This window comes from Buteo buteo, chromosome 10, assembly GCF_964188355.1.
Source record: "Buteo buteo chromosome 10, bButBut1.hap1.1, whole genome shotgun sequence".
NCBI classification, from domain to species: Eukaryota; Metazoa; Chordata; class Aves; order Accipitriformes; family Accipitridae; genus Buteo; species Buteo buteo.
This window is the reverse complement of record NC_134180.1, coordinates 34,451,014-34,467,501: the sequence shown is the minus strand read 5'-3', so window position 1 is coordinate 34,467,501 and position 16,488 is coordinate 34,451,014. Positions and strand designations below refer to the sequence as shown.

The window sequence follows — 16,488 nt, the reverse complement described above, 5'->3', positions numbered from 1 at the left end:
AGGTCTTGCTTCTTCCCCAAGCTCCCTCCCTGCTGCCACAGGAATAATCCCGCGGGACGTGTCTGTAACAGGCAAGGTAACACGATAGCAGCACAGTCACTGGCTTTCGGTACCCAAACAAGACCTCTCCACCAGAGAGCAATGACTACCCTGGTTGCAGCCTCCTTCCAAGCTCTGCTACCCCACTTCTTGGAGCAGATCCAGCATCTCTCCAGATATGCCAATGCTGCCTTACAGCTTGGCAATAAATTGTCAGAGACATCTCCTGTTCCTTCCCTGTAGGTTTGCAGACCCTTGACGTTTGAGAGAAGTTTGATTTTGCAGCCCTTCCTTTCTGTACTCTTGGGGACAGTCTCATGGGTGGGGAGCACCCGTGGCAAGGGGCAGCTCCTGGGGCTGGCAAGGCTGCATAGTTCAGCTCCTTTGCCTTGTGCTGGCTGGAAGATGGCTTAGAAACTGGAGAGCAGATAGGATACTGGGTCCATCAGAGAGGATTTCCCAAAAGTGCTCGCCCCCTGATCTGGGTTGCCAAAATACTTTTCAAAAGGGCTTGGCTTGAAAATGACACAGAGCAGTCATGCTTCTTGAGGGCATCTTCAGATAGCTCCTTCCACATTGCCTTTCCAGAGTCACTGTGTCCTTCTTGCACCTTCATACTCTTGGTTCTCCTGAGCTCCCTCTTCTCCAATAGGTGCAATTTCACCCCCTGCACCAGGTTCCTCAGATCAAACAGCAACGTTGTCCCAGGCTCAAAGGGCTGCACGTGCTGCTGCCTGAGGGACAGAGATGATGGCTGAGCACCTCTAGTTAATAGGCTTAAGTGCTAATTAATTGTTAGACATGGGTATAGTAGGGATAGCCCGATCTGGGTTTTGCAGACTTTCAGCTTTGTTAATCAGCTCTGGCCCCTGTGCGTAGCCAGGTACAGCAGCAGCCAGTGGCTTGGGGAGACACAGCCTTGGGGGACACCCCCCAAACCCAGTGTGAGCTGAGCGCACCGTTTTGCAGCCCGACCCACAACGCTTCTCCAGCAGGCAGAGCCTTGCAAAGTCCATGGTCTAAAAAGTCCATTCTTGGAGTTTGTTAATGTGACTCTGCTTCAGAGCTGATGTTGCACAGCAGGCAATCGCATAGTTTGCATTCATCAGCCCTCCTTAGGAGAAGGTGGGAGACCCAAGTGTCCGTATCTGGACCAAACCAGGAAGGACTGAGAGAGAAATCATGACCCAGGAGTGACTGTGGCAGGTCATAGATCCAGCACCGGGAGGCCCTTGCACCCTCTCAGCTCTGCTCTGCAGTTCAGCTGCAGCCGTTGTGCTACTGAAATGGTTGGAACATAGGCAGATCCAGCAGAAGATGGAGGAGGCGAGGAGGAAACGGGATGTGTCCCTGGAGCAAATGGAGAAGGCAGCTCACAGGTTTAAGCAAGAGGTAATTTGGGGGGAAAGTGAGTGTGGGAAGAAGGGATTGTATTTTGGGTAACCAAAGAAATGGGGGAGTGCTGATCAATCCCTCTTTGAATGGTGGTTAGGGTGTGTGCATGTTTTGGATCATCACCATTTTTTTTGAGGGTCACCACCCTCCATTATCACAAAAAAGACTCCCATAAAGACAGTGTAAAGGAAGTATTTCTTAACACAGACCTGTTGAGGGAATCCTGTGGATGAAAGATGGATTGGAGTTGAGGACATACTGAATAGGATCACCACCCCAGACCTCCCTATGCCCTTTTCTCCTCATCTGTCCCTACTGTGAAGCCTTTCCTCTCCCATCCTCCTTACCTCTGCCCCTCCATAGGGACCTTCCTGTCCCATCATCCTCAAAGTATGGGGAGGGCTTCATGTCCCACCAACATCTGCACATCGATGACCAAAAGCCATTTCTTCCTGCCCATGTCCAGGTAAAGAAGCACCTGGATTTTAGGAGGTCAGGTCCTTGGATTTGGGATTTGTCTTAAACCCCTAATAAATACCTACTGCTATTCTTTTTTGGGGGAGGAGGTTGCAAAGAGCCTACACATTTTTTTCCCCCATGTTAATGATAAATTCTGTAAAACTTTAGCTGGTTGAACTGCTATTCAACACAATGCCTATGAGTTAGAAGGGGGGTGAAGGCCCGCAGGAGAGTAAACAGAGACAGGTCAAACCTCTCTTACAGGTTCATGCAACGCCCCAGTCAAGAAGCAGTTTTCTGCCTGTTTTGGATCTGTTTTTATGAACTAAGACTCAGCAAATTCCCCATTCCAGTATGCACAGTGCTATGTGGGAGGTCTGCATTTCCACAGGGAATGTCTCCTAAAATTCTCCATTCTAGGTCATTCCTGGGCAGATGTTAAAACTGGGTATTTGCAGCCTCAACACCAGCCTTTTCTGTCTTTTACTTCCCTCTGTACCCAATTTCCTACCCTTTGCAGAATGCAGGCACTCAGACTGCACATCTTCTCGCTGCTGATGGGGGAGCTGGTGGAGAAGCTGAAGGAGGGGTCCCTGTCCCCAGAAAGTGTCCTCTACTCCTACACAGGCAAAGTGAGTGATACTTCCAGTGTGGGATAGATGCTGCAGGGCTCTTCTGCAGTGGGGACTTCCAAATATAAAACCAGGTCATTTGCTGAAAGAACTGGCAACGCTGGGGATTACAATTTGTCAATACTGTGATGTCTGAACGGTGGTTTATGGGTAAATATGTAGGACAGAGATCCAGGGCAGAAAACTATCCCAGCAAGAAACATCTAAAGTTTATAGGTAAGGTCTAAATAATGAATGTTGGAGGTTTGAGGAGATTGAATTTTCAGCTTGAAACCTCAATTTAAATACTGTTTCCTTCCTCCTCATCATTTATCTGTCTTCTCTGTTCTGGAGAGGCTTTGGAGGTGAACTGCGTGATAGACTTCATTTATGGCTGTGATGATCAGCTCCAGAAACTGAAGAAGAAGGGGCTGCTCTTAGGGCATTCCTATTAACATCAAGGATCACATTAACTGCAAGGTACTTCCCTAATTCCCTTGTCTCTTGGCCTGAGGCTGGGAAGAGGCCAGGATGTCCCATCCTCAGTAGGACTGGCTAAGAGTTCCCTCAGACAAGGATGTTCTGGACCAAATATTGTGGGACCATCAAACCTGCTCCAAACAGCATCTTTTCTGGTACCTGAAGAGCTTTGCTTCCCATCCCCAAGGGCCACATCTCCTCTGGACTGATGGTGAAGTTTCTCAGCCAAGTGAAGGAAGAAAGACAGTGTCACCATCCAGGTTCCAAAAATCCAGGGGGCAATCCCCTTCATTAAAAGCAACATCCCACAGATGATGATAAAGTAATCCTGTGTTCATCTTCATGAAAATGCTATGACATGTGACTCTTGCTATCTGAGAGAGGGTGGGCCCGCATGCACAAGCTCCCACCTTTGTCCAAGCTAACCGTGCACATTGAGTTAATTGCCTCCTCATTTCAATCTGAAATTATTTCTTTTATATTTGATGCCTCTTTCTTCTTAAATTCAGCTGTCCCAACAAATCTACTTCATGCTGATTCTACCTGCTGGGATTAATTCCACACTCATCCCTGCACAGATGCTCTGTGCCCTGTATTTATGGTTTGCAGACAGAAGTACCTCACTCACCTGCTGATCTTCTCCCCAGCTATGACTGCAGCAACCTCATCTTTGGCAGATGCTGAACCCTCTCAACCACCAGAAGAGCCCTGGGGGCTTCTTGGGAGGGGAGGGAGCTCTGATCACAGCGGGAGGCTCCATCCTGGGCATCGGGTTGGAGGTAGTTGGCAGCATCTGCCTGCCATCCAGCTTCTGCAGGCTGTGTGGGCTCAAACCCACAGGCAACAGGATCAGGTACATCCCAACATCTGTCCTCTTCTTCCACTTGCCATGGTGGCTGTAAAGTGTCCCCCACAGTGCACCAAACTTTGCAATAACGCCCAAGGTTTCCTCCAGGCTTAAGTTAGCACCCTAACCTGCCTGTTTCCTTGTGTCAGCTAGGGCAAAGGGCTCTATTAATGACATGTGATGCCCTCCATCTGTTAATACAGGAAAGACTTGTTCAATTTTTTAATAGCCCTGGCCAGGAAGCTGAAAGCAAATACTACAGGATCATCTCCTCTTCAGATGTTTTCCAGCCCTTGCTTTGCTTGTAAGAGCTTTCTGTTTATCAGAGGTGGTTTGCTCACAGATAAGGAATTAGATGCACCAGGGAAAGGAGATGATAAAAACTGTCTCTAGCCCCTAGCAGCTTACAGACCATGGAATTCTTCCTAGCCTAGAAAGGGTCAAATCTTTGCAGGACTCTTTGCCCTCCTAGATGTTGACTGGGGGCAAATGGGAAGGCTGCAACTCAGCATGGTGACCTGCCTTACAGCGAGAGCTGCTGCTAATCTGCTTCTCTCATTATGTTCCTAGGAAACTAGGTGTGGTTTCTCCTACCATAGGGATGAAATCGGGTAAATCCATCCAGATGACATGTTATTACTGTCAAACCTTTGTTTCTCACATCTCCTCCTGCTGCTGAAATGCCAGCAAATGTGCCTGCTCAATTAGGTGTCTCATGGCCAGTCAAAACCGGTAATCTATTAGACCAGGGCTTGCCTTGCACTATTACCTTTTTGCACCATTTATTCTGTTCTGGATGGTGGTAGGTGTTAGCCGAATCTGAGCAGAACTGAAGCAATACCCGTCCAGGTAATGCCATGTGTAGCAGTGAGAAACGTGAGATGGGCATCCCAAAGGCCTGGGGTGTCTCACTGGAGATGCTTCCAGGAGACTGTGCTGGCTTCAGCTGCTGCCAAGCGGTATTGCTGTTGGCAGGAGGGCTGCAGCCCTCGCTCCTCTTGAGCAGCCCTTGTGCCTGAAGAAGCCTGGCCCAGAAGGTCAGCCTCATTAGGTCACCTCTGCTCTGAGACTTACGGATTGTCCCTGCTGGACCTCCTTGCTCACTTCTTGCCCATTACACTAGTTCCCCATTCCTCTTCCCTGGCCTGACCGAAACTCTTCCATGCTGGGTCCCTACCAGTAACTATGAGACAGCACCAGCCCATCTGCCTGCAGTGATAGGACCTTTGTGCTTGCAGCGACAGGGATGCTGGAGCCGATGGCGAAGGACATGGACAGCCTGGCCTTCTGCATGAAGGCGCTGCTCTGCGAGGAGATGTTCTGCCTGGATCCCACCATGCCCTGCCCACCCCCTCCTTTGATGAGGAGGTGAAGCTCAAAGGCAATCCCATGTCTCCATTTGCCCAGCGAGATCTTGGGAGATTCTTATCTAGTTTCATGTCTCAAGATAGTGAAGGACCCAGGGAAGCAAGTGTCGTTCTGAACAGAGGGCAGCCAGCATGAAGCAACCACCAGAAGCAGCCGCGCAGCAGGGTTGTCGGGCCCCTCTTGCCTTGCCTTGATGAGAGCTGCTGGATGCTGACCCCTTCCCTTCCCGGCGACATGCAGAACAAGCTTGTTGGCTCCATCCTGGCCCAATCCCTAAAGGAGCTGATTTCTCCTGATCAGAAGAATTCACCCCTCACACCTTTAATTACAGAGCCTCATTTAACAGTCACTGATCTAAGAAATCATTGCCCTTTGCCATTAGCTCTCTGCTTCTACCATCTGATCATGTCTTTCTGCCTCAGGTCCTAGGATCCAAGGAACCTCCAGTTGTCCCTGACACCCAGACAATACAGACCAGTCGCTTACCCTAGAGGAACAGCCCCTGAACTCTGCCTGTAGCCAGGCATCCCAGGCACGTGGTCTGTACAAGTACTATCACACCTGCTATCTCAAAGCTGGGACACCTTCACATGGCAGAAGGTGGTGTCAGAAAGACCATGCCAAGGACCACTGCTGCCGACCTATCTTCTGGACAACACTGCTTTCCACCAGCCCTATTGCTCCCATCGTTCCTCCCACCCAGGAGACCTCAGTTGCTGCCTCCCTGAGCCCTGGGAATGGTCCAATTTTGTACGTCTTACGCATGGAAGCGATGGCTCCTCATCTCACAGGTTTACACCAGTTCAAAGCCATTTTGGACTGGGTGTTATGAAGAAGACCACTACTTTCAGCTGTCGCTCAGCATGAAATGGGCCATCCAGCAGAAAAGAAAGCTCCTCCAGGATGCATGGCATATGGTGGGTTTTCATGTCTGTGGTTGCCTGGAGCTGTTATCCTGCTCCTTACAGAGTTTGGACAAGTCATTTTCTGTCTCCACTTTTGCTGCCCATAAAACAGGGACTATCCCTCCCTGCGGCAAGTATAATGAAGAGGAAGGTAAATGCAACAGTTTGTTTCCCAAATCAAAGTGATCTTGCTTATATTCCTGGCCTAGCAAACAGGAGAATTGCCTTCAGATATCTCCAAGTCTCTCCTTTTCTAAAGCAGTGTTTTTTCCATCATATTTGGTGTTCCCATAAATATCAAACTCACAATAGTTTCCATGATTCCTCAGCTGTTAAACGCAGTTTACAGATTTCTTGGTGGGTAAGTGAGAAGGAGGTTGGAGCAGTTGAGCCCCCAGGGACCACTTCTAGCCTAAATTATTCTGTGGTTTCATCAATGGGGATTTCTATATGGGAGCTGTTCCAATGATGCAAATTAATTAAAAATACTTGGTGTTTTGAAGCCTCTAAAAATTCCTCTCTAACATCTGGAGGAGTGGAGCCCGTGCCAGGTCACAACATGTGTTGATGCCTTGGAGACGGGAAAGGACAGTGGGCACGTGCTGCTAACCCAGATTCCTTTGAAAATGGGGTCTTGCTGTCCTACAGCAGCAAGGAGGGCCTAAGCTTTCCACCACTTCCCACTCACCTCACCAGTGAGGCAGAGAGGTTCACAAAGGGCTCTGTGAATCATTCATCTTTGTTGCCTCTTGAACAGGGATGGTTTTCTTGCAGTTTGTTCCCGTTGCATCACCCAGGATTGACTATGTGGCAGATGAGCTGTTCACCAGAGGGATTTTAAAGGAGACATCATGGATCCTAACCTGAACTCCCAGTTCAATACTTACAGGCTTCCTGCTCCAGTGAAAAGGATCTTGGCTATTATTTTGAAACCCATAGTAAATGTGTAGACATGTCTCGTCCGTGTTATAGGAGATCTGCAAGGTGGGGAAGTTTCCGTGTGCAAGGAGGTAGGCTGCTTCATGTTAAGTGCTTGATGGGCTTAATAGTGAAATACACTTAAATACACTTAGTCCCTAAACCCAGGCTGAACTTATCAAGTGGTTCTGACAGCCTTTTGTGGGAGTTTTGCATGGGGAGGTTGAAATATGATTTGTTCTCGGGAACACATGAGCCATACAGCTCATCCAGCAATGAGCTCCAAGAGAGTGGCAAGGGTCTTGTCCTGGTTTCAGCTGGGATAGAGTTAACCGTCTTCCTCGTAGCTGGTACAGTGCTGTGTTTTGAGTTCAGTATGTGAAGAATGTTGATAACACACTGATGTTTTCAGTTGTTGCTCAGTAGTGTTTAGACTATAGTCAAGGATTTTTCAGTTTCTCATACCCAGCCAGGGCACCTGACCCAAACTGGCCAACAGTGTATTCCATACCATGGGACATCCCATCTAGTTTAGGAACTGGGAAGGGGGGGCAGGGAATGGCCGCTCGGGGACTGGCTGGGTGTCGGTTGGCGGGTGGTGAGCAATTGCCCTGTGCATCATTTGTACATTTCAATCCTTTTATTACTACTGTTGTCATTTTATTAGTGTTATCATTATCATTATTAGTTTCTTCTTTTCTGTTCTATTAAACCGTTCTTATCTCAACCCATGAGTTTTACTTCTTTTCCCGATTTTCTCCCCCATCCCACTGGATGGGGGGGAAGTGAGTGAGCGGCTGCGTGGTGCTTAGTTGCTGGCTGGGGTTAAACCACAACAGGTCTAAACAGCATCCCCGCATCCAGAAGATGCTCTCCAGGGCTAGCAGTGTGGTCTAGAGCCTTACTGGCATGGGTTGTTGTGATTAAATATATAAATTAATGTGGGAGTAAAACTACTTCACTGGAAACCATATCTGTTCTTCAGACCCACCTCTGCTAGGACAAGAAGTGTGCCCAAAATGCAATCACATGGTAGCCAGCTATTTCAGCTGCACGCATTGTTCTTGACTAATCCTAAATTATTCTCTTCCCTCTGAAAGTACCCACGAATCGCTTGGGATCTCAGCGCTCTCTGTGGAGTGGGGTCAGATGCACTGAAGTAGCTCTAGAGAAAGGGGATGCACACAAGTGTGTCCACCGGTTCACGCAGGTAGGTGCCAGCTCATTGTGCAAACCCCTGTCACGGGGCTACGCGGCAGAGGCTGAGCCAGATGAGCTGCCTCGGCACCACCTGGGTTTAGCACCACCAGGGCTATGCAGCCAGAGATTATTTTAAGAGCCCAAGGATCCTCATCATGGCAGGGCTAGGATGTCTCCATGGAGATCAGAACAGAGACATACAGGCTACTTCCCCCATCAGGTGAATTCTGGTACCCAGAGCATCACGTGCCAAGTTAATGGACAGGTCTCCACATGCAGGTATGGTGTGGTGTGAAGTATCTGCCCCTCCAAGAGAGACAGAGACACACCAAACTGGGAGCAAGTGAATTTAGAAGCCTGCCATGATCTGCCATGCTTTTAACATAAGTTCTTTTGATGTACCTGTAAGCACGTGTGAACCCAGTGGACTCAGCTGGGTGATATTATGACTTGTTCCCAGAAGGGTCATGCTGTTTCCACAACAATGGGCTGTCTGTGCATTTTGTTAATTGTTTTCTGTTGCCACAGTCCCAAAGCTGATTAATTCTGCCACCTTTCCAGGTCTGCCAAAAACCTCTGGGATCAGCGTGGAGCAGTGGCGGTAATGTGATTTTTTTATTTATTTTTTTTTTCCTTACTAAATATAGTGAGAGATCCCTAAAGTTTCTAAGCAATTGCTTTGAGCTCTGTGATGTATTCAGAGTTGGAAAGGGATCATGTGGAAATAAAGCAGCTAGGCTTTCCTTTGAAAGTCAAGCTTTGCGAGAAGTGCTAAGAACTCAAGGCAATACATGTTCACGTGGAGGTCTCTACTTACTGTAGGATAGGGAGGAAATATTATCCTTTGCATTTCCTAAGCAGAAATAGCATAAGAACAGCCACTAAAAATGAGGCTTCGTTTTTTCTTCTTTCTGTCTCTTGGTGCAAATCCTTCATTTCAGACACTAGATGCTATTGTTATGAGCTAAGACCATGCTTGAACAATCAAGCAGAGGCCTTAGGAGTCAAAAATTGTGGTTGTAACTCTTTGGCTTATTTCAAATGAACTCATTTGGGATCAGGAGCATAGGACAGGAAGCATTCTCCTGGACAACTTTAGTCCAGTGCTGCCCACAAACTGATCAGATTCCTCTTTAAAACCAGTTGAATTTCATGCTTGCATTCGTTTTTATTGGCCAGCTCCTCTCCTCCATGCTCTGATGGTTGGAAACTTTCATATTTCTTGTGCTGTTTATTCACTTCCAGTTTATCCTCATTTTATTCCTGTCCTTGAGCTTAAATAGCACATCTCTCCCCTCTGGTATTTTGTACTGCCTCCCTTGTCCTTGATCTATTTATAGAGAGCAATTGTATCCCCTTTCAGCTGGTGTTTTGCAAGGCTGAAGAAGCTGAGCTGTTTCAGCGTCCTCCCACAAGGCAGGATCTGCGTTCCCTGGGACACCCTCGCAACCTTTCCCGAGAAGAAACGTGCCCCTTGCCTGCACCACGCAGCCTCCACCAGTGCCGGTCACTCGATGGGCGTTGTGGTGGTGCAGCACCCCCCACCCCCCCACCCACGTTGCGATGTCAGGACCTGCCAACATTGTGTTCTTGTGCAGTGAGTTGGGACAATCTGGTGCTTTCTTATCCTGGCTATGGTACAGTGAGTTAGGATGATTGGGCACTCCCTAACCATACCCGAAAATCCAGCTGCCTGGATCATGGCCCACCTTGGATGGTGCCAGAATTGCCTGACAAGAATTACAGCCAGAATGGAAATACGCTGACCAAAGCCAATCATCTTGCAAACCTATAAACAGCAGTCCTAAGTGAGGCCCTTTGAGCTCCCCTGGACCGCAGCGGGCTGCAACGAGCATCCCCCTCTGACTGGGACACCTCTCGGAGCTCGTGAGCTCTCCAGCTTGTGAAAAAATTGGAGGACTGTCGCCAAAAGCTGACAACGGGACCTGGGCTGATACCCTTCACTCCTTGAGGCTCAACCCTTCCCCCATTGAGAAATGCCAAGACATTTGATGTGAATATTTCACTGAACTCGAGGGGAATTTTTAACAGGTATACCTCTGTTTATATATATCTATCTATCTTTTTGTGTCTGCATGCGTGCATGTGTGAATTGACCTAGGTATCCGATAGCAAGTATAGTACAAATATTGCCATTTAGAAACTATAATTAAGTCACTGTTGTGATTGTGGTAAATTCTATTGAATCACTTTGTAAATGTTAAATTAGTCAGTGATTAAGTGTTGCTAAATCTTGTGATTTGCCTTAAACTGTGAATGAACCTTAGACTGCTCCTACACAAATATACTCCCTTAGAACATAAACCGTTGACCAAGTCTGGGACTAGGAGTGGATCCAGCCACACCTAAGCTCCATCAGGAGTTTAGAAAGCAAGGGGGTCTTCTCTGAACCTCATGACTCAATGGGAAGGTCTTCCTTATTCTTTGTATTCCTTCCGTTAGACATAAACAGTTGCCCAAGTCTGAGACGAAGATTGGACCTAGCTGCCCCTAAGCTCCATCAGGAGTTTAGAAAGCAAGGGGGTCTTCTCTGAACTGCATGACTCAACTGGAAGGTGTCCCTTACTCTTTTGCGTCTTTGTGCTCTGTATAAATCATTCTAGTTTGATTTTAACTTGATTTTCCTTTGTACGCTTCATCCATGTATTAAGTAACAGAGTGAACCTTGCCATTGAACTTTGTGAAGTTGCTCTTTTATAAACTGTTAAATCACTTTTGCTAATACCCTTTAGAGTGATTCTTTAGGCAGCCCAAACCACTCATTCACAACAGACGTGCATGCTCACTTGCAGCAGGTCCGACAGATTATAGGGCAGAGGAAAAACTCCTACAAACGTACCTGCTCACTGGGCTGATGGGAGTGTTCGGAAGGAAATGGGTTTGGGTTTTTTTTTAGGTGAAAACAGATCCCTCCCCCCGCCCTGCAAAAAAACCCAACCAAAAAGAAAACTCTTAAAAAGGTTTGTTGGCCTCAGAGATATTTTGAATTGTTTTTCTTCAGTGAAACCATATTAACATTTTTTCATCTACTGCAAACAAGAGCTGATTCAAAACTTTTGGCTAGCGACCAGCTTTTCTCTCAGAAAAACAATCAGGTTAGCTACACTGACTGTATTTCCTGGAAACCCATTTCATTTGTTGAACTTTCAACAGGAAGGATCTCAGACTGCAGATGGAAATTGAGGTCAGACTGAAAAATAGCCTCGTGGCTGTGGCTTTTGTGAGAGATGTGGAAGAAAACTTGCATTTGTACAGAAAACTTGGGAGTGAGAGAGTTGTGCGGAACAGGGACTGGACCGTGGGACAAATGTGCCCCTGTAACCAGGGGCAGAAGCAGCCATACTGTGGTCCACCCATGTCTATTTACTAAGTGGACCAACTCTTTGAGGGTGGATTCATTCGTTGCCTGATGTTCAGCAAAGCTGTGATAAACCAGACTACAAATCTAGATCTCTCTTGGACCTACAGTACAACCCTGAAGCTGTGCCTCCTGTATTGCGGGGGGAAGACCTCGGGCTCACCTAGCTGTCTCTTGCTGCTGCTTTTTATTACCTGTATCCTCATGCAGAATGAAAGAAGGTTTCATGGAAATATTTTGAACTCACGTCTTCTAGATTCTTCTACCAAAATAACCAAAACTTTTAATAAATTTGACATTTTAGTCAGCTAGACATAACTCTTCAAACTATTACTGATCTCCATTCAAAAAAATTCAAAGGCAAAACTGTTTATAAGCATGACTGGGTTAATGCTTGAAGAAATCAACTCTGAAATCCCTACGTAGCATTAATGTCTAGGTCTGGGCAGCACATTGTATTCTGACAAGAAACCCAAGGGTGGAAGAACAAAATCCATTGGCTCTTTCAAAGCACAGCTCAGATTTTATTTGATTTTTCAGTTGTATCCAGGAAGCCACTGCTGTCCAACAGACATTGTTTGTCATCTCTTCTCTTTCCTTCTAGGTTTATGGCACTGAATTCATTGCTAAATGGAGGAAGCTAAGGCTGGATGTGATTCTTTGTCCTGCACTGGGGCCAGCCTTTAACCATGGCTATGCTGGGAAGCTCTCTGGTAATCTCCATTGAGGTGTCTCTGGATGCATCCATGGTGGTATTTGTGGGCAGAACTGGAGCAAGATATTTTGGTCTCTTGGACATTCCCCAAACCACATGTGGTGCTTGGTCTTCCCTCTGGGGAAGAAAGCAAAGGAGAGGTCTCCTCTGGGTGGGTTGTCTCATGCTCCCACTTCATCTGTAGGTGTTTGGATTATTATGGGGCAGCAATTAGTGGCACATCTGTCCCAGTCATTCATGGGTGAGTTTCCCCTGCATTGTCTGTCCTGTAGAAAGCCCAAGAACTACTCTTGCAGCAGAGAGTGGCTGTGAGGATCGTTGTGAGAGGGGACATAGACCTTAGTACAAAGCCAGGCTCTTCTGAATGTGTCCATCTTACATTTCCCAAGACTTTGCAAATAGCAGAAAGGCTCGTTGCCTGTGACTTGCAGAAAAAGGCAATTTTTTATACCTTCCAGCAAACAGTCAGGGTCCTCTATCTGTCTAGCAATGGCCCTTTGGGATCCAAAATCCCCAAGATGGTGTTGCAGAACTGGACATCTGGAGTATCTTGAAAAGATAGCTGGGATTTTTCCCTGGGGTATGGGAAACATAGATGCAGACTCTGAATCAGATCAAATACCCATATCTGTCTCTCCCAGAGCAGATCTAACCTCCACCTGACTGACAGGTGAAGGCACGTGTCTCTGGTCTCAGCAGCCATGTGGCCCTCAAACCTCTCCATGGTCTCTTTAGGTCCCGCAACTCCAGTCTACAATTCCTGCAACCCAAGTTGTCATCCAAAAGTCATTGCTGGCCCCGCACACTAAATTTTGCCATTTTGCATGCTTTATGTGATCTTTTCCAGCTGCAACCTCCTATACAGATTTATACAATGTCATAAACTTCCCTGCTGGGGTGGTGTCAGTCAGCACAGCCACAAGAGCTGAGGAAGAACTGAAGCATTACCAAGGGCACTACAGAGACCCTTGGGATAAGAGGCTGAAAGACGTCAGCAGGGAAAGAGCTTAACTCTTAGCAGAAGGTTATGACCGGCAGAGTGACACCTCTGGCACATTGTCCCAAGGCTTGTCTACATCTCCTGACGAGAGTGGGAGCTTGTTTAGTACTGCAGCTTGCATACACCTTGTTACTACCCTGCCTGTGGTGCAGCTAGGCTGGTGTATATCAGCCTGACAACTGTCCCCTTGCATGTCTTCCTTTGTCTTCTTTTCCTACAATGTCAAAAGGCAGCGTTCTCTCTTGTGCCTCCCCAGGTGCTCTGGTGCTCTGAATCAGCACCGTGCTTAATTTGTGCAGGCTGTGGAAGGAGCTGTGGGGCTGCAGGTGGCCATCCAATGCGTGGCTCTGCCATGGCAGGAGGACCATGCCTTCGCTTCATGAAGGAGGTGGAGACACTTGCCTACAGCATGAAGAGAAATGTGTGATTTCTGGGAACCTGCCTTCACTATGATGACTTTAAATTCCTTTACTCCAGCCACCTTCTACCTGATGCACAAAGCAAAGTAGATAGTGACCTACAGACTGTGAACCACGGTTTCCAATAAACTGGCAATTAATGCTGTTTAAAAAGAGTCAGCAAAAATCTCATTTCTGTCCAAATTGTCCTTCTTTGTTAAACTGAGTCAAAAAAACAAAAGAAAGGAACGAGAGTTAATGCTGGACCAAAGGAGTCCAATAATTATAGTTATTTCATTCTGCAGCCAGGTAAGCAACCGAGCAAGGTTGAGAGATTGAGTCATTGGACAATCCAGCTTTTTTACTTGGTTTTACTTTATTTTGCAGGGTTTCTTCTTTAGTTTGCAGGTTAGACTTTGTGTAGTCACAACATCAGGTGCAAATAAAACTCCTAGAAGAACTGATATCAGCAGAACATGAGTTGTTAGGACAGGTCAGTTGGCCTCCTACAGTACCCAAAGCAAACAGAGCTCTCTGGTCTAACAGAAAGTGGCAGAAGGCATTAGAGACACGAACATCCCCAGGATCCCAGGCATTCATTTAAAACAACTTTCAAGGGAGAAGGTAGTTGAACTAGCTATAAGCAAATGTTTAAAAAAATAGGTGAAATGAAACACCTTGACATACAGAGCAAGGCTCACCCTTGAAACACAAAAAAAGAATTAGGGTTGGTACATCTTTCACTCTGAAACAGCTGTTAGCTGCACAAGTCCTCATCTTTCCAAGCATGGTCTCACCTGCTCTTTTTTTTTTTTTTTTTCTGTTACTGTTCTCCTACTTTGCACTCAAATCCCCTGGCTTCCCCACTGCTTGCCTGTGACGACACCAGTGAAAAGACCAACTTCGTGCTGTAAGCTTTGTGCCCAGCCATGGAGCAGCTGGGAACATCCCAGCCTTTCACCAACAAGGCGCTGAAGTCTCTGCTGTCACTTGGTGAGGACAGACCTGTGCAAGGCACCAGGCATGATGGAAGAAGTAGAAATGCTCCTGGAACAGCTCCCTGCAGCATCTTTGCTGATGGTGGCTCTACTTTGCTGGAGAAGTTGTAAGTAGGATCCATACAACCCACTTGGCTATGAAAAAGCCCAAGGAAAATAGTGCAATACCCACAAAAGTGGGAAAGATGTAGGGATGGTCAGCAGAGAAAGCAGCCCCCACTGTCAGAGGTGTGAGGATTGGTACGGGAGGTTTCTCTCCCCATCGTATTGCAGTTTATTCAGGGAGAGCCAACAGGGTCCTGGCTGAGCAATGCAAAAAAAAATGGTTGATAGAAACAGATGCTCACCTCTCAACTGATGTTCTTGGTTGTTGGAAAGGTGCAGATTAAGCAGTAGCAAGTTTCTTAGCAGTTGCTATGTTCTGTGAGTGTTGGTGGATTTGGACTGGGATTGAGGAAAGTCTCATGCTTCCAATAGATATTCCAGGCTGAAATGAGTCAGAAACTGGAGAGTTCCCAGAAAACATTTATTCAGCCTTCTGAGCCAACTGGAAGAACTTCTCCAGAGGGGACCAGCCCATTTCACTGATTTCAGCTTTTTGTGAAATGTCCTTAACATTCTTTCAAGGGCAGCGTAGTTAACATACCTAATTTTGTAAATTGTTTTGAAAAAGCGCATCAGAGTGTTTGGTTCCAAAAACATGAAGATGAGGTACAACTGTCAGGATTTATTTTTTGTTATTTTAATCAAAATGGAGTCAAAGCTGAATTAAAAGTAATTATTAGCAATTTAGAGTGTAGACAGTTTAGTTATAGAAAACTTCTGTCAAAACCCAGCCTGCCTGAGAGCTGAAGGCGTTGCATGGGGTGTGATGACAGTAAGTCAGTGCAGGTTTGCTTTTGCAAGCAAAGACAGTGCAGCTCTTGCTGGGGACAAGAGTGAACTGAGTTGGTCTGCCTTTTTTCTGTGATGGTGCAAAGCGAAGGAGGTGAGTTTGACCTTGGACCTGGATAGATTCAGGTGAGAAAAACATTGTAAAAACGTTGCACTTGGCCTTGGTTGTTTAGCGCGCACCAGTGCAATGTGGAGGAGTGAACGCTGATCTGTGAGTCAGGAAGGTCTGTCTCCTCTGCTATGGACTCGAGATTTGACTTGGGACACCATTTGCTTCCCTGCCTCAGTTTCCCCATGGGGACAGCGGTCTCTTTCTTGGCAGATTTTTTCCCCACGCATCCCTTGCTCCCCTTTGCTTAGATGTGGGGCACACAAAGCCCCCCACTTTGACCCAACCCGTCTGCCTCTGTGTAGCTGCTCCCCTTTGTGGCAGGGACTCTTTAATTTCCTATGGCTCTTGGAGTACCTCAGCAGATCTACTTGGAGGGTGCAAAACAAGCCTGGATTTTTGAAACCATCCCAGTCCTGAGGGTGGATTCAACCCTCCCTCCCTCCAGTCACACCCACTGCCTGTGTCCCTGCTGCAGGGACCCGTGGGGCTGCCCATAGCCGTGCAGCGTGTGGCCTTGCCGCGGCAGGAGTAGAGATGCCTCTGGTTCATGAAGGAGGTGGAGATGCTCACCCACTGACAGGGAAAGGGGCTTCCTCAGCAGCATCCGGCCATCTGCAGAAGCAGCCGCACCTGCTGATAAATCTGCCCTTTGAAACGCCAAGTCGGTCTGGACACAGCTGGCTCTGGCTCCGTTAAACATTTGCTAAGTGGCTAAAGGGCAGGATCGGAGCACGTGTCTCGGTGCGCAAGCAGATGTGGGAAGCCAATGC

General features: G+C 47.2%; 1 protein-coding gene across 1 annotated transcript; it reads left to right on the top strand.

Annotated features, from left to right (window-relative positions):
• The first annotated feature begins 1,221 nt into the window (after positions 1-1,221).
• LOC142035183 (vitamin D3 hydroxylase-associated protein-like) lies at positions 1,222-13,872 on the top strand. Its single transcript, XM_075037032.1, is given in 21 exon segments — positions 1,222-1,431; positions 2,414-2,430; positions 2,432-2,525; positions 2,861-2,944; positions 2,946-2,984; positions 3,172-3,225; positions 3,227-3,306; positions 3,632-3,660; positions 3,663-3,837; positions 4,402-4,442; positions 5,070-5,173; positions 5,176-5,199; positions 5,991-6,116; positions 6,879-6,936; positions 6,939-7,042; positions 8,123-8,166; positions 8,784-8,823; positions 12,206-12,314; positions 13,164-13,306; positions 13,616-13,679; positions 13,682-13,872. Coding segments are annotated over 21 exon segments (1,701 nt in total). The 3' UTR covers positions 13,744-13,872.
• The last annotated feature ends 2,616 nt before the right edge of the window (positions 13,873-16,488 follow it).